This window comes from Hibiscus syriacus, unplaced genomic scaffold (genome assembly GCF_006381635.1).
Source record: "Hibiscus syriacus cultivar Baekdansim isolate YM2019G1 unplaced genomic scaffold, ASM638163v2 tig00110467_pilon, whole genome shotgun sequence".
Lineage (NCBI taxonomy): Eukaryota > Viridiplantae > Streptophyta > Magnoliopsida > Malvales > Malvaceae > Hibiscus > Hibiscus syriacus.
In genome coordinates, this window is record NW_024062749.1 from 667,850 (window position 1) to 694,633 (window position 26,784).

At 35.6% G+C, this 26,784-nt stretch overlaps 3 protein-coding genes and 2 pseudogenes across 3 annotated transcripts; 3 read left to right on the forward strand and 2 right to left on the reverse strand.

The window, feature by feature from the left end:
• Positions 1–1,062: 1,062 nt before the first annotated feature.
• Positions 1,063–1,647, reverse strand: LOC120127311 (protein MAINTENANCE OF MERISTEMS-like). Its single transcript, XM_039145239.1, has one exon. The coding sequence runs from the start codon at positions 1,645–1,647 to the stop codon at positions 1,063–1,065; it is 585 nt and encodes a 194-aa protein (XP_039001170.1).
• A 4,380-nt stretch (positions 1,648–6,027) lies between these two features.
• On the forward strand, positions 6,028–8,455 carry LOC120127282 (U1 small nuclear ribonucleoprotein A-like). Its single transcript, XM_039145225.1, has 5 exons — positions 6,028–6,189; positions 6,288–6,460; positions 6,709–6,802; positions 7,270–7,352; positions 7,878–8,455. The coding sequence occupies exons 1-5, from the start codon at positions 6,099–6,101 to the stop codon at positions 8,397–8,399; spliced, it is 963 nt and encodes a 320-aa protein (XP_039001156.1). The 5' UTR covers positions 6,028–6,098; the 3' UTR covers positions 8,400–8,455.
• Positions 8,456–9,073: 618 nt separating this feature from the next.
• LOC120127257 lies at positions 9,074–10,469 on the forward strand (annotated as a pseudogene).
• Positions 10,470–15,032: 4,563 nt separating this feature from the next.
• On the forward strand, positions 15,033–20,623 carry LOC120127451 (glyoxysomal fatty acid beta-oxidation multifunctional protein MFP-a-like). Its single transcript, XM_039145368.1, has 18 exons — positions 15,033–15,217; positions 15,312–15,383; positions 15,456–15,509; positions 15,644–15,700; positions 15,958–16,025; positions 16,106–16,187; positions 16,350–16,405; positions 16,552–16,854; positions 16,933–17,019; positions 17,385–17,559; positions 17,719–17,840; positions 18,498–18,661; positions 18,730–18,984; positions 19,184–19,305; positions 19,459–19,580; positions 19,812–19,960; positions 20,048–20,186; positions 20,394–20,623. The coding sequence occupies exons 1-18, from the start codon at positions 15,088–15,090 to the stop codon at positions 20,424–20,426; spliced, it is 2,190 nt and encodes a 729-aa protein (XP_039001299.1). The 5' UTR covers positions 15,033–15,087; the 3' UTR covers positions 20,427–20,623.
• A 94-nt stretch (positions 20,624–20,717) lies between these two features.
• On the reverse strand, positions 20,718–23,497 carry LOC120127269 (annotated as a pseudogene).
• Between the last annotated feature and the right edge of the window lie 3,287 nt (positions 23,498–26,784).

Below are 26,784 nucleotides of genomic sequence, written 5' to 3' on the forward strand. Positions count from 1 at the left end.
TCGGTCTGTTTTTTTATGGTGAAATTTGTATGTTGTTATTTTGTTGGGGATCAAAAATTAAATTAAATTTGAATTTATAAATTTCATTGCAAAGATATTAATTAAGCGACACAGTACCAATTTTGGGCGCTGTGGGGGTGTTAATTCTTCCCTACGCATAACCGATTCCCGAATCTGTTTTAACCTAATCTTTGGTAAACGCAGACTAGCTTTTGTCTTAAAAATGATTTTTTTTCTTAAAATTATTTTTAAAAGACATTTTTAGGTATTCGACCTACCTAACCCAAAGGTCGATGGCGACTCTCTTCAGTTTATTTCAAATCATCCCATTTCCAAAAATAAAAGTCGTAACTGTTTTCTAAACAATTAAACGATTGTCCTGCCGGAAAATAGTTACGAGAGGAACGATTAAGCAAATGTAAATGCCTATCATGCCATTGTTGTATGAATATAACATGCTTCCTCGGCCAATCTTCTGTACGCTTCTCACGCGCATATATTTTATGGAAATTGTCTATGTTATATATGGACATTTCCATCGGTTGGTGAAACCCAAATTGTCCCAAAATTCTATCGGCGGCATGGATCTCAACAATTGTAAAATGGAGCAATGGTGTTACGGCACACCATGTCTCCGCTCCTTCAAAGAAAATGGCGGTAGACACCGTTGGATCTCCGACTCACAATACGACAACCAATTAAACTATCAAAAGTATTATGTTAGTATAATTAAAGAATTAATATTACAAATTTCAATGTTAATGCAAAAATTATTAATATTTACCGTATATCTACCAGCTATTTCGATCTTCATCCGGATATCTACTGGTTGCACTCGACAACTTTGTATTGGTTATTCAGTGTCGCCATCTAAACAAAAAAATAACAACTACATTATTTATTGTCATTTTCAAAATATTTAAATAAATATTTCAAAATATCAAAACTATAAATATATGAATTTGCCTTGCAGCAAGAGGAAACTTTATAAAAGCAGATATAATAGGCGACAAAAACAGAAGACGATACCACGTCATGACTGGAGTAAAACTAAACAACCAGTTACATCCGCTTTTTTCCACTAACCACTATGGTCGTCTTTGTAAAGTTCACGATACAAAAAGTCAAAATTGCAGAACCTAAACTATATTGGAGACATACAAGGAAATCCTTCAATATTGAAAGATATTGGGGGTGCATCAAATTGTCCGATTTATCCAGTAACAAGATCCCTCCAATCAATGCCATAAGATATGCTCGAGCTGCATATTTCACCTCTTGCTCCGTTGATTGTCCATATACTCTAAATTCTCTTTCTAACCACGTCATTCGTATTCGCATCTCATCAATGACATCAGTTAGAGCCTCATTTCCCAATAAATTATAAATAAATGCATATTGCGCATAATTGTTGCGAAGCACCAATGGTATACCATTAATCGAAACGCCAAATTGATACACATCTTTTAATGTTATCGTCACTTCACCAGAAGGAAAATGAAATGTATGTGTTTCGGGCCTCCAACGCTCAATCAACGTCGATATCAGTGTCGTCATCACCTTAAAATCACGAAGAAACGTCGATGGATATAATCCGAATTTTTGAAGATATATCATAATTCGCTGATGTGGCTCTTCATTCGTCATTCCTCGATGACAAATACCTCGTTCTTCTTGATACAATTTGAAAAATAAATTAATTAATAAAATTATATAAATAATTATTATTAATATTATATTTTTTCAAAAGTAAAATAAAATAAAATAAATTAAATTAAATTTACCGTAATCAACTCGGTTAACGAAATATGAATATTATAAAGACATAACATTTCTTCACTTGAGGACATTTCAACACAAAATCTTCAACAAAAAAGTTTTTACTCTCAATAAATGTTTGATTCAAGTGAAAAATCAATCAAACTCAAACATCTATTTATACTACTCTATCCAACGGTTATAAACGGCTAGTTTTTTCAAATTGAAAATAGCATGTGAAACTCATCACACCGGCGTGACGAGTTCCATTGGATTTAAAAAAATTTACCCGTTCACCAACGATCGAAAAATTCAATTTTTTGACCCGTTGGAACTCGTCACCTCGACGTAATGAATTTCTTATCCATTAAAATAATATATATATTTTTACGATATTTTTTAAAATTCCAAAAAATTAATTTTTAATAGGACTCGTCACGTCCGCGTGACAAATCCCTAAAAATATATTAAATATATTCATTCCCAAAAACTCACTTCTCACGACCCATTAAAAAATTATATCTTACATAACTCATCAGTCTGACTTGAAGAGTTCCAACTACACTGTAGCTTTTACCGTAGATCCCAAAATAAAAATAAAATTACCTTATTGGGCTAAATAATCGGCCCACTAACAATATTTCACTAATTCCGCCTCTATAAGCATCGATGAACAGACTCTCTACCAGTACCACCCACCGCATCCACCAACCACTATTTTCAACTTGAAAGCTATTTGCCATAGCCTGCTCTCCAAACTCACAACCAGTCAAAGCACCCACCTGCCAGGCTGCCCTTACCCCATTTCCCTGCTCATCTTCTTCGTCCCCAGAAGGAAACACAAGATTTCCTTTTGAAAACAGCTTAAAAAGTTTAACCATTTTCCATATACACGAAAAAAGGACTAACAAAACAGGGAGGAAGAAACAAATGGCTCTCAATCTCACCTCCGCTATTCCCATAACGCTCTTCCTCCTCTTCCTTCCCATCCAATCGCCTCTCGCATCGTCATTCCCCCTCACCGTCAGCCTACGAAGTCCTTCAAGCCTACAACTTCCCCGTCGGTCTTCTCCCCAAAGGGGTCGTGAAGTACGATTTAGACGAATCCACGGGTCGATTCCATGCCTATTTAAACGGTACGTGTAGTTTCTCGTTGGAAGGATCTTACCAACTCAAATACAAATCGACAATCAGCGGAATCATATCCAATAACAAGCTCGAAGACCTTTCTGGGATCAGCGTCAAGGTCTTTTTTCTATGGCTCGACATCGTGGAGGTTATTAGAGATGACGATGAGCTGGATTTCTCGGTAGGGATTGCCTCTGCAAGTTTTCCAATTAATAATTTTTATGAGTGTCCGCAGTGTGGATGTGGACTGGATTGCGTTAATGGGAAAGTAAGCAAGCTTAGAGTTAAGTCTTCTTTAGCTTCAATTTAGAGGAATTTCTAGGGAGAAAATGTTTAAGTCATTGAATGTTAAGTTTTCATCTTGGGTTGAATTGAAATGGGGTTTTGGTTATATATTGAAATTTGTAGATGTTTAACTCCTTCTGTGTTTAGAATTCAAACTCTCGTGTGTGTGTTTGTTTCATATTATATGGTTGGTAGTGCTTTAAGTGCTTGGATTAGGGTTTAGGGTTTATCAACTATGCGATGGGACTTTGACATATAGTTCATCTTTTCTTTTAAAACCATGAGTTAAATTGTAAGAATGCTAAGCCTTGGGACATGTTTCTATCTTGTTATATTGCCGTGGGGGACACTGAATGTTAGTTTGGGTGTTAATAGAAGGCTATGCTTTGCAAGATTATCTCTTGTATATGATAGTGGAACTGCAAATTTATATCGCCATTTGTGAGAATGGAGGCATAGTTGCCAAAGAAGATGATCGGCGATGATGAGAGTGTATGAAGGAGTGAACGACCCAAACTAATAACCAACTAACAGATTACTTAACAACTCAACTAATATTAACAAATTCAGTACAACTCAATAACTCATTAGTCTATCACTATTAAGTGACTGTTGAGTTAAACACAGGTCGAACGGGTATAAAGGAGGACTAGAGCAGACACGAGAGTAGTGACTAGTGAGTATCGCTGAAGGTAAAGTAGGAGGTAGTAATTGGACATTAGTTGTAGGTGTAGAAAAATACAGAATGTTTCCGGCAGGAATTATATACAAGTGAAGATTTCAATCATGTTTGAATCGTATTGTCATTAGCGAAATGCCTTACAATAACTCAAGTGCTAGGTTGAGATGTATGCAACTCCCACGGTATGGTTCTACAGGCAGGATCATTGTTACTCGGTCTGCAGGTACCCATAAGGCTTAGCAGAGAACTCCAAGGATTTCAATAAGGAAAAAAAATCATTAATTTGCATATTGTAGGTTTTTCAGTGGCTAATATTTTTTTTTTCATATAAATCTGCATATCCTGACTAGTACTTGTCATATTGTGCTCTGCAATCTGCATACATCGTGATTGCCCTGATTACTTGATTGTTAAAGCATGTTCGATTCAAAACATGGAATTATAAGTTCTAAATTCCAGTAGTTTTGTTGCTTGATGTATCTTCAATTGAAATTCTATGACGACGTGCCATATCTGGTCGTTTGAAGTGATTAAAACTGTCGACTAGTTTGACTGGATTATTTTATATTAGCTGATAACAGGCAATCTTTATAATGTTTAAAATGCACTTGTAAGGACATTTAGACCTGGATTAAGGCTCAGGGTTTGCCTTGGAAGGTAATTGAGCTTAACTTTTAAGTTTCTTTGATTGCAACATGACTAATTGAGAATGTCTTATGTATTCAGTAAATTGGAGATGATGTCTGAAGTTCTTACTCTAGTTTATGACGCATGTAGCTTTTAGGGATCACAGCACTGTAATTTTCAACAATCTTGAAATGCTGAAGCTATTGATAAATTGATATTTGTTCTACCAAGATGTAGGAAAATTCTAGAAATGGGTTAGTTGATAAGGTCTTGGGGCTGAAAGATAAATGTTTGACAGATTTTAGACTAACTCATTGCTAGATGTTATCATCTCAGACTCAAATAGAACAGGACAAATATCACATCATTGTAATTTGTGATAAAACCTTCCTTGAAGTTCCAGTTCTTATCCATTGAACTAGGCTGTCTCTTCTCTTCATTAAGAAGATATTTCAACTTTGTCTGAACCATTTCTCACTGTTGCGGAAACATTAAATGTCCGATCCATTTTTTACTGTTTCAGAAGCATTGAAACACTGTTTGATATGTTTACATATATTGAAATTTATTTGTTACCCTTGGGGACGATATTTACCCGTGATTACACGGTCAAGACGAAATTATTTTTAAGATAATGATTCTTCAATGACATTGATTATTTTTTCTTATTTACGTTCTGCTTATATTTTTTTTCACTCCATTATTTACGTTCGGATGATCAAATGCATTGTCGACTTGGCCTTTTCTATTCTTGCCGCGATTTGGGTTATCTCTTCTTTTCTTCCAGGGATGAGTGAAGGGAGTGGATAAAGACAGTCTGCCATTAAATTTTTTAAATTATCATATATTTAAATTATTTCTTTACATTGTTTATTGATAATTTATTTTTGTTCTCATAGAATTTTAGAAGTTTGTCTCCCTCTCAAAATTATAAAAGTTTTCTAATCTGATTCAATTTGAGACGGTAAAACATACCACTAAAATATAGATGGAGTAATATAGAATTACACAAATTAGTAATATAATATTTAATCATTGAGAATTAAATATTTAATCGTGTACTATTTAAAATACTATATAAAAATGAAATATATTATTACAATAATATAATGATCGTTGAGAAAAAATATTTAAATAATTATAATTGAATTGAGAGTCGGTTAACGGGTGATCCTAATTCAGTCAAACATTTAATAGATAGTATACATATTATCATATAGGTTTTATTATAGACTCGAGTTTTAGTAGAATATATCTTAGGCTTGAGTTATATCAAATTCTAATTTTTCAGTCTCTAATTCTTTTAAACTTGAATGTTATCGGATTAAGATCGACACGTACGACCTTTCGTGTTGGGGTTTATTTAGTTAAAAATCTTATGGAATTCAAATGGACCTAGCAAACCCTTTTAATTTAATTTTAGGGCCCAAAGATGACCAATACCTAACCAATATCTGCGTCGAAATCTCAACCTTACCGGCCTTCCCTATCGACTGTTCTGCATCCGATTAGGGCAACCACCCCCAGGAGAAAAATAAACCCTGAATTTTAAACATCATCCTCCTCATCCCTGTCACCTCTTTTTTGCTTTAGCTTAGAGCCAGAGCCAGGGGAAACAATGGCGGATGTAAGTCAGGGTCAGGGAGAAGAAATTCCTCCGAATATGACTTTATACATCAACAATCTCAATGAGAAGATCAAAATCGACCGTACGTATTTCAACTCTCCAAATCCCCCCTTAAAAAAACGCTTACATCCTTTTTCTTTTCCTTGATTTCTTTTTTTTTTTCTCGAGTGATGATTGCAGAGTTGAAGAAGTCGTTGCACGCTGTGTTCTCACAATTCGGAAAGATACTGGATGTGTTAGCATTCAAGACGCTGAAACACAAAGGTCAAGCTTGGGTTATTTTCGAGGATGTTAGCTCCGCTACCAATGCTCTTAGGCGAATGCAGGGCTTTCCCTTTTATGACAAGGAGATGGTATATGTATTTTTGCAATTGGTTTCTTGTTTCTGTCATTGATGGAGAGTGCAACAAGTTTCCGAGCTCCGCTTTTAATATGTCAAAATTGTTTTTCCTTGTTTCTGAATAATAGGAAGTATATTATGAAGATATAGGCGGATTTTCTGGATATTTGAAATATCGACCATGTTCTCTATCTGCATAAGGGGCATAGTATTTGCTGCTAATATTACTAACTAACAAAAGCAATGCTTAAATGTTTACAGAGAATACAATATGCAAAGACTAAATCAGATGTAATAGCAAAAGCAGATGGCACTTTTGTACCCCGAGAGAAGCGAAAGAGGCATGAAGAAAAGGGTACGTTCTGCATTGCCCCTTATATTCAGTTGAAAATGCTAAAAGTTGAGCAACTAACTTTTTCTTGTTGTATATGGTTTGGTTCGATCAGTATCGCTGCTGTTTTTGTTGTTGGTAATCAGTTCTTTCCTCTACTATTTCTTGGATCTGGAAGCTTGAGTTTATTAAAATCCTTGTTAGAGCTTTTCACAGCAGACCATTGAGATATTATGGTTGAATTTTTTCAGAATATGCATTTAGATGCTTATATTTTAGACTTTGTTGTATCTTTGATAAGAATCAAGGTTTTGGAGAAGTAAAACTGACGATGCTTATATTTTAGACTTTCAGTACTAAGCATGTGTTCTCTCTCTCTCTCTCTCTCTCTGACGTGTTGCTTATTCTAAACTGTAGCATACCTTTTTATATGTTGTATAGTTCTCTTTCATGTTCTTCTCTTGAGATTTGTATATGTTGTCTCGATGTAGGAGGGAAGAAACGGAAAGAGCAACTTGATCCTAATCAAGCAGCAGCAGGTTTGAATCCAGGTTATGCGGGTGCAACACCTCCTGTAAGTGATATGAATATAGTGTCTTATTATCGATCGACCACTTTTCTCTCTCTATATGAACCCTGGTTGAAATCAACTTTGATTATGCTGTTAGTATGGATTATTTAGAAGGTTATATATTTCAGTCTTTTGTCCACATTTATAACTTTTGAGCTGCTGGATTTGGTTGCTGCAAGAGCATCTTTATTCAGCTACATGGGAATTTTCTTTGCTTTGCTGTGTTGAAAACTTCTGGCCTATTTGTTTGCTCTGATGAATCTTGGATGCTAGTGAACTTGACCATTCTATATCATTATACTCTATGAGACTCGTATACTCTATGAGACTGGTGATGGTGCACAACACTAACAGTTGAAAATTGGATACTTCTGAGTTGTAATCGAATGAAAAACATGGTTATTTGTTTGAGGTTCTAGTTATACTTTTTACTTTGAAATTAGTATCAGTTACATATCAAGAAAAAGGAGAATGTTAAGAAAGTATATATTTCTCATTAATCTCTCCTTTTCCTCCAAAATGCTGCAGCTATCACAATTACCCTACCTGGGTGCTAGACCAATTGTTCCAGAAGCTCCCGCGCCACCAAATAACATTCTGTTTATTCAGAATCTTCCTCATGATGCAACCACAATGATGCTGCAAATGCTCTTCAATCAATACCCCGATTTCATTCTTACATATATATGGTTGAAAGATTTTTTTTATGTTCAACTTGTTATTACAGGGTATGGGTTAAGCTTTTATCATTCGAATACCAACTACCTACCTGACTGCACCTACGTGAGTGACATGCCATGCGACTTTGTCGGCCACGTGAGAAGGAGACGCATGCGACTTTGCCGACCATACGACTTCCTCGGCTACGCATGGCTTTCCATGCTTCTTCGAGGGTTGGCAAAAACGTGTCGACACCAATGCGTCTTCAAGGGGCCTCGGCCAGGATGGCAACGCGACTTCGGGACACTCTGTAGCATTCATCCTATTCCACAAAATAATTTCTACACAACATTATTCGAAGAATTATTTTTTCCGAGTGCATTATCTTAAAAATTCAGCCATATTTTTAGTGTGAAATTCACTTGTGGAATGATCATTTACATCAACTGCATCTTTCAAAACACGTGTCTAACAGAACGTACAATTACCCTACACGCCATTGTAAGGTTGAAACGTTATATAAGAGGACTAAATTGAAAAATATAAAAATCGAAGAGAAAATTATACGAATTTTATATAAAAATAAGTAAATGTATGTTACATGTCGAAAACACGTGTAAGTGTTAGCATTAACACGAGCACAATTACGATTCGAACCAGATGAAAACTACAATAAATGTACGAATCTTATCTTTAATCACTCAAAAAATATATGTTAAAAAATATATTTAAATAGTTAAAAAATTCAAAATATAATAAAAAGGTTAGTTTAACAACTTTTATTACAATGTATTCAATATCTTATCCTATATATCCACGTTCTACAAGCAATACTATATAAAATTTTAGCTAAATCAATGCGTGCAAGGGAGTTGATATGATCACTCAAAGAAGGGCGATTGATGTCATTGCATATTCTATAAGCAATACCATATATGCTTTCTCCCCAACTTTATTTCCTAAGAATGATCCGTGAATTACGAGCATTGTCCATATATGCTTTCTCCCCAACTTTATTTCCTAAGAATGATCCGTGAATTACGAGCATTGTCCGGTCATAAAAGGAATCTAGCCGTCTGAAATTTGCAATTTCAATTGTTTTTATGACAGAAGTAACTGTTTTCTTGGAAATTACTTCAAAAAATATTATAAGGCTCCACTTTAGAAGGCAGTATTGTACTAGTATTCCCCAACACTGACGATTCTGCGAAAATGGAGAAGATAGAGCAAACCACGGTGACCACCAACGGCATAAACATGCACGTGGCATCGATTGGTTCAGGCCCAGGTATCCTCTTCCTGCACGGTTTTCCGAGCTTTGGTACTCATGGCGCCACCAGCTCCTTTCACTGTCATCTCTTGGGTACCGTTGTGTGGATCCCGATTTTCGTGGATACGGTGACACTGACACCCCCGCTTCGGAGGCTTCATACACCAATTTCCATGTCGTGAGGGATCTCGTGGACCTCCTCGACGTGCTTGGTGTCGAGCGTGTGTATTTGGTGGGACATGATTGGGGCGCACTGATTGCTTAATCGTTTTGCCAGTTCAGGCCTGATAGAGTCAAGGCTTTGGTGAACCTTAGAGTTGCGTATCAGCCAAGGAACCCTATGGTGAAGCCCGTGGAAGAGCTCAGGGCTTTGTTTGGCGACGATACTATGTCTGCAGATTCCAGGTAATTGATTCAGGCAACACTTACATTAGTTGTTTTGATTCTTTGATTTTACTTTGACTGTTTATAATACTACTTTACGCTCTAGGAACTTGGGGAGATTGAAGACGACTTAGCTCAATTGGGCACTGAAAAGCTTTTTAAGTTGTTTTTTACCTCTCGTGATCCACGCCCATTTCGTATATCTAAAGAAACTGGATTGAGAGGGTGGCCTGATCCCCCTCCCCTGCCCTCCTGGTGTTCCTAACACGACATCAATTACTTTGCCAACAAATTCAACCGGACTGGATTCACCGGAGGTCTGAACTATTATTGATCTATGGACCGGTAGGTCGTTGAATCTAGCATGCTAAGTTATTGAAGGAATGTCATTTGTATAGCCAAGCTAATTCAATTTTGTTCGCTGCAGGAACTGGGAACTTACGGCACCTTGGACTGGATTACCGATCAAGGTACCGGTTAAATTCATCGTAGGCGACCAGGGCATTACCTACCACATCCCTGGTGTAAAGGAATACATACACGACGGTGGATTCAAGAAAGACGTGCCTTTTCTACAGGAAGTAGTCGTCATGGAAGGAGCAGCCCACTTCATCAACCAAGAAAACCCAGAAGAGATTAGCATGCACATTTATGACTTAATTAAGAAATTCTGATTCTTGGCCCCTGTATTCTGCTACTTCCCTTGCAAGTTCCAACTCTAAAATAATGTGTTGAGACCTTACACGATACAGTATTAAGAAAATAGTTAATGCTCAAATAATTTTGTGAAAACCAATCGGGTAGGAGGAAAGAATGCTCACATTTTGTATTAATTTTGTTACGAATAGTGATGATTGATTAACAACAACAATTAGAATAGTGACGATTTTTTACACAAGACAGAAGAAAACATCCTATCATCACGTTGTTAAATATAATTTAATGATTCAGATAAAAATAAATAATATCAAAAGTTTAATACAAAATTTTACAGGTTTAATGTAAAAAAAATGCCTAAATTATGCGCTAAGTTAATTTTAGGTGCCTAAAGAAGTTTTCGTTAAAAAATAGGTGCATAATATTTTCTCTGTTACACTTTCAAGTGCATGAAGAAGTTTTCGTTAAAAACAGGTACATAATGTTTTCTCTGTTACACTTTCAGGTGCCTATGTAGTATTTGTCATTAAAAAAATTTGTTAAGTGACACGTGTGTTATTTTAGGTGTCATTAAAAAGTGTAACATTGGAAATGTTAGACATCTATTTTTAACGAAAAATTCTTTAGACACCTAAAGTTAACTTAGGGTATAGTTTGGACACTTATTTTTTGTATTACGTCGAAATATAAACATGACAAGTGTCACTTAAAGAATTTTTTTAACGGTCGTACTAGGCATGCACCTAAAAATATAACAGAGAAAACGTTAGACACAACATTAAACACCTATTTTCAATGGAAAAAATCTTAAAACCCTAAATTATAATTTAGGCATTTATTCTTGCATTAAACTAAATTTGAATTTTTTAAAGCTCCTGTATATGTTATGATTTTGTAGTACATATTTTATATATATTTATAACATATTTTTCTTAATAATTTTATTATTAAATACTTAAATATTTATAAAATATTAATAAGAATTAAAGTTAAATTTTTATAATAAATAATGTTATTTAAAGTTTAAACTTATATAATTATGTAATTATAATTTGTACAGTCACATATGCTATAAGAAATTAAGATGTTTTTTGTCCGACAAATTCAATTTTATTCATTTAATTATAAAAGTGTTTAACCTGAATTATGAGTCCGTCAAGAGTTTCCCTTATTCTAATTGGAGGAAAAGAGTACAAATCAATAGGATAATAAACTAAACAACTTCATCAATACATTGTAACCATACTTGCATATTACAACACAAATCTAAACCACCAAAAGCATCAACTCCTTAAAGCTTACCATTACCATCAAACATTGAGTAATTCATGTCTTTTTAATCATGCTTTTACGAGACAATCATCCATAATGTATCTTTTCTACATGAGCAAACTATTGGAATGATCTCTTCAAAGATTCCACCACCTCCAAGGCAAATGACATATAAATGAGAGGTGGTTTATTATCTTGAGACAGTTCTAACGCAACACGTTTTTATTTTTCAGACAAGGAAAATCAAACAGAAGCAATGCAACTCCATGTTCAAACATGTCTAAATAATTATTAAAACAATAATTATATTTTTATGTAATTATACGATGATGTCCAAACATGTTTTTAATATTTTATATTTTTATAATTAAACTAAATAAGAACTTATATAAAAATGTTAAACCCTTATATTTAGATAAGTATACATACAATAACGTCATCGGCCGGCTTATTTCCGACGATTCCGCACAAGGAACTCCGGAAATGCACCATAGTTTTATCGTTTGATTACAGATTCACACGAAGTAATTAGCGTCGTTAGGGTTTTTAGGATCTAATGAAGGGTTAAACTTAATAGCATCTAATAAAGGGACGACGACGGAGAGACAGATGAAAAAACAGACGATGAATACAATGATGTCTGTGATAGACTTCATTGTTTTCACCTCCTGTTTAATGATTTGCTGCCTTTTAGCTCGTTATTCAAGATAATACATATTGAGACAATAATTTTTCAAAAAATGGTTTCAATAACATAAAAGACAACCGCCCGTATTAATTTCTAAAAATGATGAGAAAAATATATGCAGACAATCCATAATTATCGAGCTCTCTTCTTAGTGGATTTGCTTGTTATTAGGCCGAACTTGGTCAAGATTTCAAGGTCGATCTGTGAAAATGAAACGTTTTAAAGTTTTCACTAAAAAACCGAACATAATATTACATTATTAATATTTAATGATCTAGTGATTACATTAAAACTAAAATCAAAATTCAGTTTCAAAATAAAAATGTTATACAATTTAAGGATAAAATCAATACAAACTTTAAAATTTAATGATATTAGAGTAGTTTTACCCTTTTTATTTTAGTTTTACGTATCAACCAATAAAGTAAATAGTCCCCAAACTTTTAGAGGGATTGCATTTTAGTCACCTAACTTTTGAAACTTGTAATACAATCATTAAATTTTTTGTTTGTTTTCAATAAGGCCTCTTCCATTACCTCCAGTTAGTTTTTGCTGAAGTGGCACCTAAACCCCGTCAACCCCTCGTTAACCCCCTTCTTCTTCCTCTTAACCAAAGACGGACAGAGGAGGGACAACGACAAGGAGGCATGACTGACTGGGTTTTAGTTGGAATGGTATGAGGACTCCAACGGTGGCGGCGACATTGTGAACGGATGGCCCAATCGACCAAAAATCAATGAAAACAAAAAAGGGGAGTTGGGGTTTTCAAACGAGATTCAGGGCCCTTTCCATGGCGAAAAGAGGTGAGTCTTGGTGAGTGGTTAGCAGGATTCTGGTTGGAATGGGGCGACGCTCCTACTAGTATTAGCGGTGACGGTTACCAGCAATTGACGACAGAAATAGGGGATGGGTGTTCGAACGGTCTTCTCATGATTTAGGATGAATGATAGATGATGAGTATGAATAGAGGGCCAGGGTGTGGTCAGGAGATGATGTCGGTGGCAATGGTGATATGAGCCACCGTTGACCGGAGTTGGGGTGACCAGAGGTATGAGTGAAGAAGAAGAAGAAGAAGAAAAGGAAAAAGAATAAGGGGGTTAACGGGGGTTGATGGGGTTAGGTGTCACGTTAGCAAAAACTAACAGGGTAACGATAATGACCTTACTGAAAACGAACTAAAAGTTTGATAATTGTATTGTAAGTTTCAAAAGTTAGGTGATCAAAATACAAACGTCCTAAAAATTTGGTGACTAGTTATATACTTTACCCTTAGGTGGCGTTTGGTTGGATGGAATCCCTTGGAATTGAGGGGAATTGGAATCCAATTCCACTACTTTCTCATATTTGATTCAAGTTTTCTAAGGAAATTGGAATTTCTCATGGCTTCAACTTTCCATCAAACGAGGGAAAGTGAATTCCATCCAAGAATGGATGAAATTCAATTCCTTTGTTGGAGGGAATTGAAATTTGACCATACTACCCTCATCAATCTTTTGGTAATTTATTTATATATTGAATAAAAATATTTTTTTATTATTTCGGATCGAGTCGGGTTTCTAATTCATATATTCGGGTCGGGTCGGGTGAAACTTTATTTTGGTTGGGTCTATCGGTTTTTTTAAGTGTGATATTTGAGTCGGGTCGAGTTCAGGTTTAGGGTGAAAAATACCTGACCCGAAAATATATATAATTTTACCTTATATATCTAGGAATAATTACAATAATACCCCTCTCTCTATATATTTTTTCAATTAAGTCACTGTTTTTATTGAATAAAAATATTTTTTTATTATTTCGGGTCGGATCAGATTTCTAATTCATATATTCGGGTCGGGTCGGGTGAAATTTTATTTTGATCGGGTCGGGTTTTTTAAGTGTGATATTCGGGTCGAGTCGGGTCGAGTTTTTTAAGTGTGATATTCGGGTCGGGTTTTTTTAAGTGTGATATTCGGGTCGGGTCGGGTTTAGGGTAAAAAATGGGACCGACCATAAAAAATATATATAATTTTACCTTATATATTTAAGAATAATTATAATAATACCCCTCTATATATAATTTTTTTCAATCAAGTCAATGTTTTTATTGAATAAAAATAATTTTTTTATTATTTTGTGTCGTGTCGGGTTTCTAATTCATATATTGAATAAAAATAATTTTTGGTATATTTTTTTGAAAGTAATTAACATACTCCGATTGAAATGTATCGAAATATTATTTTATTTTTTGGTAACTTATTAACATATTTTGATTGTGATGATTTTAACTTATGATGTTTATTAGTATGATTTTTATAATTTATTGAAATGAATAATCAATCAATAAAATGAAAATTTAATATTTTTTAATTTTTTTATAATATATTACTATATGTAAGTTGTAAAACAAATTAAAATAAAGCAAAAAAATAAGAAGGGTAATTCTGTCATTTTACATTACTGAAATCAAATTCATCTGACATGTCTGTGAACCAAACAGAATATAGAATTAGATTCTAATTATTGACATATTCCAATTCTTTCACAGATTTCAATTCTTTCACAGATTTCAATTGTTTCACAGATTTCAATTCCTTCACAGATTTCAATTCCTTCACAGATTTCAATTCCTTCCCAGATTTCAATTCCCTCGTAAACATTCCAGCGAATCAAATCACACCTTAAAACATTTTTAAGATTTCGATTCAAGTTTTAATGGAGTAAAATAAACATTCCAAACCGAAATTTGTTTTTCAAGCAGACGTGTTCAACCCAATAGGGAAAATAACATAGACAGTGAACGCCATGGCGGATTAAACTCAGTAAAGACCATGACCGTGAATCTCAAAACCGAGAGGCTGAGTGGAAGAATGGAGGGAAAAACTTATCTGGAAATTGGAGCTGATGGCGTGGCTATCATCACCATCAACAACCCACCTCTTAATTTGCTCTCCGTCGATGGTTGCTTTCTACCCCATTTCTAAATTTTTAAGCTTTAATTGTTTCATTAACGGACTATAACTTTTCTGTTGATATTTTTTCTTCTTTTCCCCAGTGATGCTTAGCCTAAAGGAGAACACTGAGCAGGCTCTTCAAAGGGATGATGTGAAAGCAATAGTAATTACAGGTAAACGGAGACTTAAGATAGTTGTGTATTATTGCCTTCGGAGATGATATTCATCATTTGTCACTAAAACAGGTTCAAATGGGAAGTTCTCAGGAGGTTTTGATGTCACAGCTTTTGGGAAAAAGGGTTAATCCGAATCATCCTACTATTCAATTTGAACTGATTCTAGTAGTATACGTATCATCCTACTATGCAATTTGAACTGATTCTTGTAGTATACGTATAATATGTTTTACTCAATCTAAATCTGCATATCACAGGAAAGCATGGGAAGCTTGGATTTTGGTCAATAGATTTTGTCACAGACATTTTAGAGGGTATATTTGTATAGTTTTGTATATTTTATTAGGAAAATTATTTGATACACAGGCCGTAAAATTTAGTTTACACAATCCATTTTAATGTCATTTTTCCTATTTACGATTTAGAGGTTAGAGTTTAGGGTTTAACATTAAAATAGATGAGGTAGCGCAAACTATATTTTACAGAGCCTGTGTATAAAATAATTTATTATCTTCTATCTGTTTTTTCTTCTGATCTTTTGTTAAGATAATTTTATGTGTTGCTTTCTTAGCTGCCAGAAAGCCCTTAGTAGCTGCTATAGATGGCCCTGCTTTAGGTGGGGGATTGGAGATTGCATTGGTATATTTTGAATGATTGATACAAATCTTTCCGTGTTTTTATTCATCAAAGTTCTGATAATTTACCTGATACCTTCTCAGGCTTGCCACGCACGGATATCAACCTCTTCAGCAGTATTGGGCCTGCCCGAGATTCGATATGGAATTCTACCGGGACTGGGTGGTAAGGCTGTGCTTATTTGGGTGTATATTGTTATCATTTAATTTCCCAGCTGCTTTATGGAAGACTATTGAGCAGTATAATTATCTCCTTAACAAAAAGGAGAAAGGAACGATTTCCCTCTACTTCTTACCTTTGCAGTCTTACACTACTGTCTTACTTCAGGGACACAGCGTCTGCCACGCCTTGTAGGTCTTCGCAAGGCTCTTGAAATGATCTTGGTATGATCACTCCTTTTGCGTGCTCTATAGGAAGAAATTATGGCTAATTTTCTTAACGCACGATGATGCAAGCATGTGTTTTTCCTTCTTTTGTTTTATTTTAGCTACTAGGATTCATAAGTGCTCTCTTCTTTCTCTCCCTCCAGATGTCAAAATTAGTGAATGGAAACGATGCACGAGGCATGGGTCTCGTGGATGCGATATCTTCAGTAGATGAATTGGTTACCGTTGCTTGTCACTGGGCTAAAGACATTTTAGCGCATAAAAGGCCGTGGATTGTTAGTCTTTACAGAGCAGATCGATTAGTGCCCCTAACAGAGGCTAAGATGATGCTTGAGCATGCCAGAGTTAAGTCCAGAAAACAATCGCCAAATCTCAAACATCCATTGGTTTGCATTGATGTCATTGAAGAAGGATTAATTCGTGGTCCAAGAACTGCACTTTGGAAGGTATTTTTTATGGTCAGTTTTTGGTTTGTATTGCAGAAAACTTTATTTCTGTACAAGATGGCATGCTGATTTTTATAGGAATCGGAGGCATTAAATGAACTTCGACAATCTGACACTTGTAGGAGTTTGGTCTACTTCTTCTTTGCGCGGCAGAGAACTTCCAAGGTATGCAGTCATAGTAGCACTAATTCAATACCAGTAGGAGTAGTTGGTATAAGCATATACTTCTTTGCAAGTCAAACAAAAGCAAATAATATAAATTTGTAGTGATATCTCAATGCTTATCATAATGTCCAGATTAGTTTGAAATTGCATAGATTGTGTGTCAACCCAAACAAGTAATTGATATGAACATATATATCCTTGAGATTAAAGAATACGATTGAAGCTCTACCGTTGTAGCTAAATTGATGCTTCTATCTTTACTAGTCTATGGTGTTTCTAGTTTTCTTGATATTTTGAGATTTTACCTTGCCATGTCATTCTTATCACTCATCGAAAACATGTCCTTTGTCTAAATTGATAAACAGGTGCCTGGTATAACTGATCTGGGTTTAACACCAAGGAAAGTGAATACATTTGCTGTTGTTGGTGGAGGAATAATGGGTTCTTCCATAACAACGGCACTCATTCTTAGTAAATACTCGGTGATTTTGAAAGAAATGGATGAAAAGGCCCTGCTGACTGGAATTGAAAGAGTGAAAGGTGAAAATAAACATTTGTTTAGGTGAATGATTTCCACACCCCACCCCACCCCCATCCCTTCTTTTATTTTCTGCTATTTTCCTCTCACACAGGCTCTTGTAGTCGAACTTTTTCTGCTATCATAACCTGCCTCATTCTTTTTTTCTGTTTTCCCTCCAGTAAATTTGCAAGATCATGTCAACAATGGCAAACTGGAAGAAGGAAAGCTTGATAAAACCCTCTCTCTTTGTAAAGGTGTTCTCCGCTATGAAGGTTTTAGTGAAGTGGATATGGTCATCGAGGTTTGGTTTTTACGGTGAACCACTGCTAATGTTTCTCTCCCTCCCCCCAAAATAAAACATACACCCCAATTCCTCTAAGCTTCTAGTTCTTGCCTTTATAAGTTATAATTGAAATGCTAAATTACAATTGAGGTTTGCATGGTCAATTATATTCACCTTGTATGCTTACCATCAATGGCTATCTCGTTTTGGCCACTCCTGCCTGTCCCGGATTTGTCACCAAAAAATACAGTTGAAGGCCTGTAAATTTTCTCCATATAGAAGGGATATATGTCTAAAATTCATGGAAAAGTGCAAAGAGATAAGTTCCTTGTTAGAAAAGTTATGCAAGAAGGATAACATGAAACAAGGAAATACTTGGTGCTGTGAGGTTGTCAAAGAAAAGCAAGAGAAAGATAAATTAAGAACAATAATAACTATATTTTTAGTGTTAGTTTTGGTGACCCGAGACAAAGTTGTATTCTTCTTTTTCTAAATTAGTGAAAATTTTCTTCATTTGCTTGTGATTTTTCCTTTTTAGGGTTTTTTTCACGTAAATTTATGTCTCTTTTATTGTGCGAATGATTTACTGCCATTAGCTTTCTCTTATAGTATTACATTGAGATTTGAGGTTGTCAAAGAACCTGACTTCTTTTTTCCCTTTTGTGTTTTAAGCAGGCTGTTGGTGAAAATATTTCTTTAAAGCAGAGAATTTTTGCTGAGCTTGAAAGTTATTGCCCACCACTATGCATACTTGCGAGCAGTTCTTTCAAGATAAACTTGAATTCAATCAGTGAAAGGATGAAATTGCAAAACCGTTTCGTCGGGACTCATTTTTTCAGGTGGGTTTGGTTTGTTCTTCTTTTGGTTTTAGTTTCTGGCCTCGCATTGATGTTTGCTTTTGATGCAGTCAAGCTCATTCCGTGCCGATCCTGGAGATAGTTGCAACAGAAAAAACATCTCCTCAAGTCATTGTTGACTTGCTAGCTATTGGAAAGAAGATGAAGAAAATCCCGGTAGTAGTCCACAATTCCACTGGGTTTGCAATGAACCGGATGTTCTTTCCTTATTCACAAGCAGCTATGATGCTTGTTGAACATGGAGTTGATCTCTATCAGATTGACCAAGCAGCTGAAGCATTTGGAATGACAACTGGGCCATTTAGGTACTTTTAAATGTGCAAAGAATTGTACCTAATTCTGGTTTACTCAATGCTAAGAATCATTTGGTCCTGCAAGAACGGAGTGTGTTGGTTTAAGTATCCCAACAATCTGAACAGTTATTCTCTTTCTGATTTTAACATCTTGGCCAAAAAATTATGTAGTATCCATCCCGTTGGGTCTAAACTTTCTGTTTTGATGCAGAATGATCGATTTTGTCGGTTTCGAGGTTTTAACTGAAATGAAGGTCCAATTCAGAAATAACTTTGGAGAGAGATTCAATGAGTCGAAGCTGACTTCAGTCATGCAAGAGGCCAATCAATCAGGTATGATGTCAACCCCAAATAAATGACAGTCTCTTTCGGCACAGTAATCAGCCAGAAAGGACCCACTAAATCTATCTTAGGTGTTCTATTTCTTCTCTTTCTATTTATCAAGGCTTATAGTTCTAACATGTACGTCACTGTCTCCTGTTTCAGGTGAAACTACGAAAAAGGGTTTCTACATCTATGACAGGGAGGCCAAGTTTACCTCTAACCCTGATATTATAAAGTATGTCAACAAGGCAAGGAGCATCTCCAGTTTTGGTGTTGATTATGAGGTTATTTACATTTCCCTGATTTTCGTCCATGTGAATTTCTTACAGTTCGGTTATATTTCTCAGGTTCCATGCTGGACTATACAACAAGTAGGAATGAAGTAGCTGTTTTAAATGCTATATTGCTTTTTCTCTGAATGAGTTTACGGATTTCTAACTCGAAAGATTCTCCCTACCCATTCCTCGTCTTTTCATGTATGCATGCATATTTGATGGCTTCCAATTTGTTAACAGTTGATGAAATTGTCCGATGAAGAGATAGTTGAAATGATCATCTTCCCTGTTGTCAATGAGGCATGCCGCCTTCTCGAGGAGAAAGTTGTTATCAAGGCATCAGATCTCGATGTTGCTTCTGTTACCGGCATGGGGTTCCCAGAATATAGGTTTGTGCCCCACTTTTATTTTTTTCTCTTTCTGATAGTTGAATGCTTAGTTCCTGATTTCAATATTAATGATGAATTGTCTTTAAGGGGGGGAATCATTTTCTGGGCTGATACCATTGGACCAAACTATATATGTTCGAAACTGGAGAAATGGACAGAGACTTTTGGAGCGTTCTTCAAACCCTGCTCCCACTTAGCAGAAAGAGCTTCGAAAAGAACATCTCTGGTGAGCCATTTGCTTATTTTCTTTTCCTAGATTAGTTGAACCCTCTCCAATTTGCAATGTTTTTCATTAGCATTCATGTCTGCATCTTGATCATGCCTTTGCTAGACCAATTCCCACATGGCATGACCATTTTCAGTTCAAGTCCCACATGGTAAATGCATAATCAGATATTTACATCACATTATAACATATATGCCGCACCTGCAGGGGAGAGAGGAGCAAGCGAAGTCTCAACTATAGCCGAAGAATGACACCATGGAGACTCGGAAAAAAATCAGTAGGGAAATTATACGAGTCATGACGAATGCACACAAAAACATATATCTAAATGCCTGTATTATATGTATGCGTATACAATGTGCCCGATGTATTCATCATTGTATGTAACGATTCAACCGTGCACTTTGAATGGTACAAATAGATCAAGCATTTCCAAATCCTATTGGCTAGCATATCAATTGACAAAAATATTCAAGAAACTAAGCAACGAATGGATTTTTACTTACAGGCATATAGCAAAGGGTCTTAATGCAATTCTACGAACAAATTCAATCATGGTCATGGCCAAAAAGGATTTAATACAACAAAAATGTCAATTCAAATCGATTAATTTAATGCAGCCAGACAAATAAAATAATGAAAAAAAAAACTGCTGTGCCTTCGATCAAGTGCTAGCAAGGAACTACTAACGAGTAACATATAACGGCAATTGCAATCAACTAAGGTGAAGGGTAAAAGGCAAAACAAAATATAGACATATATACATCTCCTTGACAAGTCAGCTCACATCCTTGAGTCTTTTTAGCAATGCATCCAAAGATTTCTTTTTTGGATTCTGCCTGGCACCCCAGCTCCCAAGGTTCCGAATAGCCGATCTGATGAATCCCGTAACTTCTCTGAAATTGTCACAACTTTCCTGTAGTCCAGGGCATTGTAGCTCCTGTCTCTAATTACTGGGTTCAGAAAATTCTCTGGCTGATTGCTCAAAAGCAAATTGATCAACTTCCTTGACTCTGCAAGTGCACTTTTCAATTGATTTGCATCCCCTTCGGAAAGGGCAGGAGATAGGTTATCCGCAAAAGATTCTAACAACCGAATATCTACATCAATCCCCATTTTAGCATTTGCGTTAAACCTCTTCACTGAATCTCCGAGTAAAGCCCCAACAATCTTCTCTGATCTGTGAGAAAGAACATCTTGTAAAACTCTTTTAAGAATTTGAGGAGGCAATATCTGTTGAGCAGTAGAAACCAAATTTTCCAAATATATTCTCATTTACATATTCATTACCACCCTGTGAAGCTTCGTCAGTCGTCCAGTTCACATTCTCAATCAAAGTCATGAAACCATCAACTTTTCTTTTGAGCATTCCAGACAACGTCTCTTCTGCAGCATCACGGGCATTGTTAAGAGGAAACTGTTTCCTACCCCTTTCTGCCATTCTCAAAGGAATGCCTGAAAGCTGTGCAGCATGACGAAAGAAGAAATCACAAGCTCGCTCCAAAACAGCCATATTTGCCGCAACCTGCATTGCCTGGGAAACTCCTCGGACAGATGAACTAATCAGCTTCAAAAGAGCCTCATCCAAAACCTCACCCAAAAGCCGGTCCAAATATTTCTTTACAACATCATAGAAATCCAACTGCCAACCATAAGACATAAAACTAACAGAATCCGCGATAAAAAATCTCACAATCCGGCAACAATCAGGCACAGTAGATGAAAATGGCGCAACATAAGGAAATGCTGGAACAATATCTGACGTTTGTAATTGGAAAGACAGCACATTCATCGAGTACTCATATTCCTTCTTCATCAAAATCTGCTCAAATTTATCATCAGCAAGAGCCTCTGCAATCTGCTTCCGACAATCAGATAATAACAGCTCATGGTACTTATCCCTATGCTTACTCAAAACATTAAGCAATGTATCAACAGGGTAGCCATATGCCCATAACTACGCAAAGTAACTACTAACAAACTCACATAATCCTTAATCAGTAACAAGTGATTAGCAGTTTGCATCCTAAAAAACTGATCCTTTAAGACCGAGCACATTTTACCAACTGCAGTCTCCCACAAATTCTCAACCTCCATTTTGGAAACCAAACCCCCGCCTGTCCTTAAAATGCGATCTTCTATTATAAAGAACCCCGCAATTTGAGCAAAAAATGTTTGATGAGATTCAAGGAACGGAGTCATAGAAGATACTTGAAAATCAGACGTTAATTGAAGCTTTCTATTCTCAAAGTAATACTGCTTAAATCGATATTCGAGTCCTAAAGTTTGATGAATATGATAAGCTCTATAAAGAGGTGTCAAATCAAATCCAAACAAGTCGTTTTTACCGTTACTATAACTGTCATTCTCGTCTCCTCCAACTCCACCTTCTTCATCATCTTCTTCTAAAGCGTAAACGCAACCTCTCAAGCTGAGTCCGCTCTGTTCTTCGGCTTGCCTTTGTTTGATTCTCAGATCTTCTTCTCGCTGACGGGCAGCCGAGGCTTGTCCAATTGCTAATTAGCCTAAATTGCGCTTCACCACGCGAATATCCACGAGCCAATCGTCGAACTCTTTGCTGATCTTGCGCTCCATATGAGATCGAATCTCTGGAATCTTGCTCTCCAGCATCCTTTTTAAAGTAGATGATAGCGTTTTATCTTGGAACTCGTTTTCGATCAAATCTAAACATTTATATGCCATGTAGAAACTGCCGTTTGAGAGGTGAAGATTTGCTCTTGAGCAAAGTTCCATCAACTTAATACACAATGTAAGCGATTGCAGAGCCGAATTTACGTTCTTTGGAATATTTTGAGCTACGACTAAGGAGTCAAGGAAAGAAAGGAGATGACCGCCGACTGATTGGAGCCTTGAGTTGGAGTCGGCGAGGGCGGATTTGAGAGAATCAACGTCGGACAGAAGAGATCGTAGATCATCGACGGCCAGGATGAAATCTTGGTAGTGAGATTTACAAACTTCTTCGATTTCCGATTCCTTAGAACGAGCGAGTGACGGAGGTGGTGAAGGAGGGTTTCAGGCCTTCCAGAAGCGAACACTTTGCGAACAAAAGGACCAAGGTCCTCGCCGTTACAGATGGCCGAGGAAAGGAGTAGTTGTTCCAATTGTCTCCGGAATCTACGCCATCTGCGGCTGCTGGAGCCACTTTGCGGCGCGACCTCATTGCCTGCATTTCTTTTGCCGGTGACGGTGATGGCGCCGTGATTTAAGAAAGAGAGGGAGGGGAGAGGAATGTTGAATCTGGAGTGCTTTTGGACAGAATTTTTGTTATTTTCAGTTTGACAGAAACGGCACTGAGATAATGGAAAATAGTAAGGGGTTATTTGTAATTCCGGAAGGCCATTGGAGATTTGTCTCACTCTGTTAAGACTTTTGGGTTGTACAACTACAATATTACCCGCCCTAGTCATTAGTGTTGTGTATATTGAATGCTATTATGTAGAAACTAATAATTTATGGATTTGAGATCAAGTATTTAAAGTATACTATATTATGCGAATATTATAATCAACATCCACATTGAATGTATATTAAATTTTTATATGTTTAACGTTCATTCTATACAAAAGATTCGTCTAAATTGACTTCCTTTCTTCTTCTACATGTCCATGAGTTTCAGTTTCACCTCCTTCGACTGCTTCATCAACTCTATTCCTGGCGTTTATAACCTTTGAAATTGCCTTTGATCTTTTCTTCTCAAATCATAATAATGTAATAATTTCAAGCCAATTTAAATACAACAAAAAGTATGATTTTATGTTTTCAATCTGCGACATGCCCAACACAACTCCTGATTCCAACGCATAAGTATAACAAGTCTTGACAAAGGATAAGCTTTCAAAACATTCATTCAAACCTGTACAGAATACGCACATTCAAAGAACAAGTGACGACGCGTTTCTTTGTTCCCTCAAACACAAATTGCATACACTATCAATATTCGACCCGTAAAAGAGAAGTTTGTTTTTTGTTTGAACCTATCTAATACCGCTATTGAAGTTATGACTAAATTTTTAGAGATTTGATCTAAGTGTCAAATCAACTTACCCCATAAAACTTTATCCAATACTACTACTTTGTGAGCTACTAATCGATCTGTTTGTTAAAATATATGCATCGACCCACACAATTCAAATTGATCCTTTTTTTTGGATAATTTCAAATTGATCCTTCTTTTAAGTAAAAGTCTTCTAATCAACTGATTAAATATAGATACAAACAACAAATGAAAGAATAAAATATTTAAATGGATCAAAAATTTCATCCAATCCATCTCATCATATACATCCCTATCTGGTACAAATAGCATAAGCTTGTGTATAAGTTTATGGAATCATTAAAAAATTACCATAAATAAGATTTTTATTTTAATATCTATAAGAGGTGGAATTGGGCATATAAACCAAGCAGGTCATTTATTTAGCCCAATAGGACATACTGATTTTTATTTTGAGATCTACGACAAATGTTATAGTGGATATGAAGTTCGTCATACCGTCGTGACGAATTTCATGGGATACATTTTTTTAATGGGTAGCGGGACGTGAGTCCCACAGCCCGAATATATTTAATATTTATTAAGTGCTAATAAAAAAATATTTGTTTTGGATTTTTTTTAAAAAATTGTAAAAGAAAATATAAGATTTTAATGGATAGGAAACTCGTCACACCGGTGTGATGAGTTCTAACGGGTATAAATTTGAAGTTTTGGACCGTTAGGGTGACCGTTGTTGAACGGACAAATTTTTTTAAAATTCAATAGAACTCGTCACGCCGGTGTGATGAGTTCCAATGGGTAAAAAAAATTTCATCTCTTAAAATAGTGTACATCATCTTCAATCTCTTACATAACACACTCCTTTCATCTATTACACAATACACTCCTTTCATCTTCAATCTCTTACACAACACAATCCTTTCATCTAACCAAATACATTTCAAACAATGAGCAACAAATTCTTTACAGTTGTCCATTATAATGGAGAAATTCTACAAACTGATATTGGTGTTGTGTTTAAGTCATACGAGCCCATCAGTATGATGTTCCCTATTGTTAGGATTTGAAGAGGCTCAATTTGAACAACTGAAAGAGTTGCAAAGGGGTGAATATATAATAATTTGATTAGGGAGTAAGAAGAGCAAAAGATAGAAAAATTTGGCATAATGATTTAAAGTGGTTTGACTTATCAACCAAGTCTACATCCACTCCCTAAGTTTCTCACTTAGGATTTTCTAACAAATTCACTAATTTGTTCTTTCTTTTAAAGGATCAAGAGATAACATTTACACTCCTTAGTTTTTCCCTTGGCCTACATGAACAATTTCTAAAGAATGGTTGTCAAATCCTCAATTATGTAGGAAGTTATGGGGTTGACCTGAATCTAGTTGAATTCATACTAATATGAATTATCCTCAAAGAGACCCAGGTCTACCCAAACTTTGTGGCCACTGTAGAGGTGAATGTCATAACAAAAAACATTGTCCTCATCTTCCAAAATATCGAGTTGGACGCTAAAATATGCATTAAAAATATTATGTTATTTTTTTACTTTTACTCTTTTAACTGTCTTTCACTAGGTTTTTAGTTTGTATGTTTTTTTATAAAAAAAACTTGTACTCTTTCTACTATGTTTGAGTTTTTTTTAGTTGAGCATCATTACTTCAAATTTTCACTTCAAATCTTATATAATTACCAAATATTACTAAATAAGTTTACTTCATCCAATAATTACTTAATAATGAAGAAAACTTCATACATAAACTTTCGTATCTTTCTTTCTTCGTCTTATTCTTCTCAATTTCTATACTAAAATTTTAATTTTTTCTTCCCTCTCAACGAGTCGTTTGCTACGCCGCTTCGGTAATTTTTTTAAAAATTTTTAAAAAATAAAATATTGAAAATCAGGTGTGAGTTATCCTTAAATTTTATAAACTACACTAAAATCAATAACAAATTTTAAACATTTTTAAGGGTGAATGCATATATATTATTGATATGAATTTTTTATACAATTAAATGTCAAGTACAAAAACTTAAATAAATAAATTTATTACTTATATTTACGCAATTCTTACCGATGTCGAGGAGTGGTAGAATAGTAATGACGTGGTGTTCGTCGATTTTGTCTTGGTCGCCCACCTTCGTTATTTTCACCTTCTTGCGGTTTCGGTGTACTAAACATTACTCCACTACTTTGATTTCCACCTTCGGGTGAAAACGATGGAGTATTCAATGTATTTGATGTCATCATTGACGTCATCGACTCAAATTACACACCGAAATTGTCACGAGATTAATCATATTGAAGATGATCATACTGTGGACCACTTGCTCCCGTTTCTTCTGCTGAAAATTGTTGTGAAGGTGGCACTTGATCCCAGGAACTTCCTACCCACACCGCTCGACTCTCCATTGATGCTTGATATGGAGCATATCCACCATAACTTTCTCGAGATGGATAATAATCGGCAGAAGCATAAGATGAAGATGATGATTTTTGTGTGTGCATATTTTGCCTTCATTTTCTCTCATTCAGATCGATCCTCCGGCGTTGTCAAGCATGATTTCCCATTTACTTCA

Excerpts from the sequence above, each read along its gene's own strand:
- LOC120127311 (XM_039145239.1), bottom strand. The coding sequence starts at position 1,647 with ATGACGAATGAAGAGCCACATCAGCGAATTATGATATATCTTCAAAAA.
- LOC120127282 (XM_039145225.1), top strand. The coding sequence starts at position 6,099 with ATGGCGGATGTAAGTCAGGGTCAGGGAGAAGAAATTCCTCCGAATATG. Across the intron at positions 6,461-6,708 it reads CCTTTTATGACAAGGAGATG|AGAATACAATATGCAAAGAC; the intron begins GTATATGTATTT and ends AAATGTTTACAG. Across the intron at positions 7,353-7,877 it reads ATGCGGGTGCAACACCTCCT|CTATCACAATTACCCTACCT; the intron begins GTAAGTGATATG and ends AAAATGCTGCAG.
- LOC120127451 (XM_039145368.1), top strand. The coding sequence starts at position 15,088 with ATGACCGTGAATCTCAAAACCGAGAGGCTGAGTGGAAGAATGGAGGGA. Across the intron at positions 15,701-15,957 it reads TGTCACAGACATTTTAGAGG|CTGCCAGAAAGCCCTTAGTA; the intron begins GTATATTTGTAT and ends TTGCTTTCTTAG. Across the intron at positions 17,841-18,497 it reads AAGTGGATATGGTCATCGAG|GCTGTTGGTGAAAATATTTC; the intron begins GTTTGGTTTTTA and ends TGTTTTAAGCAG.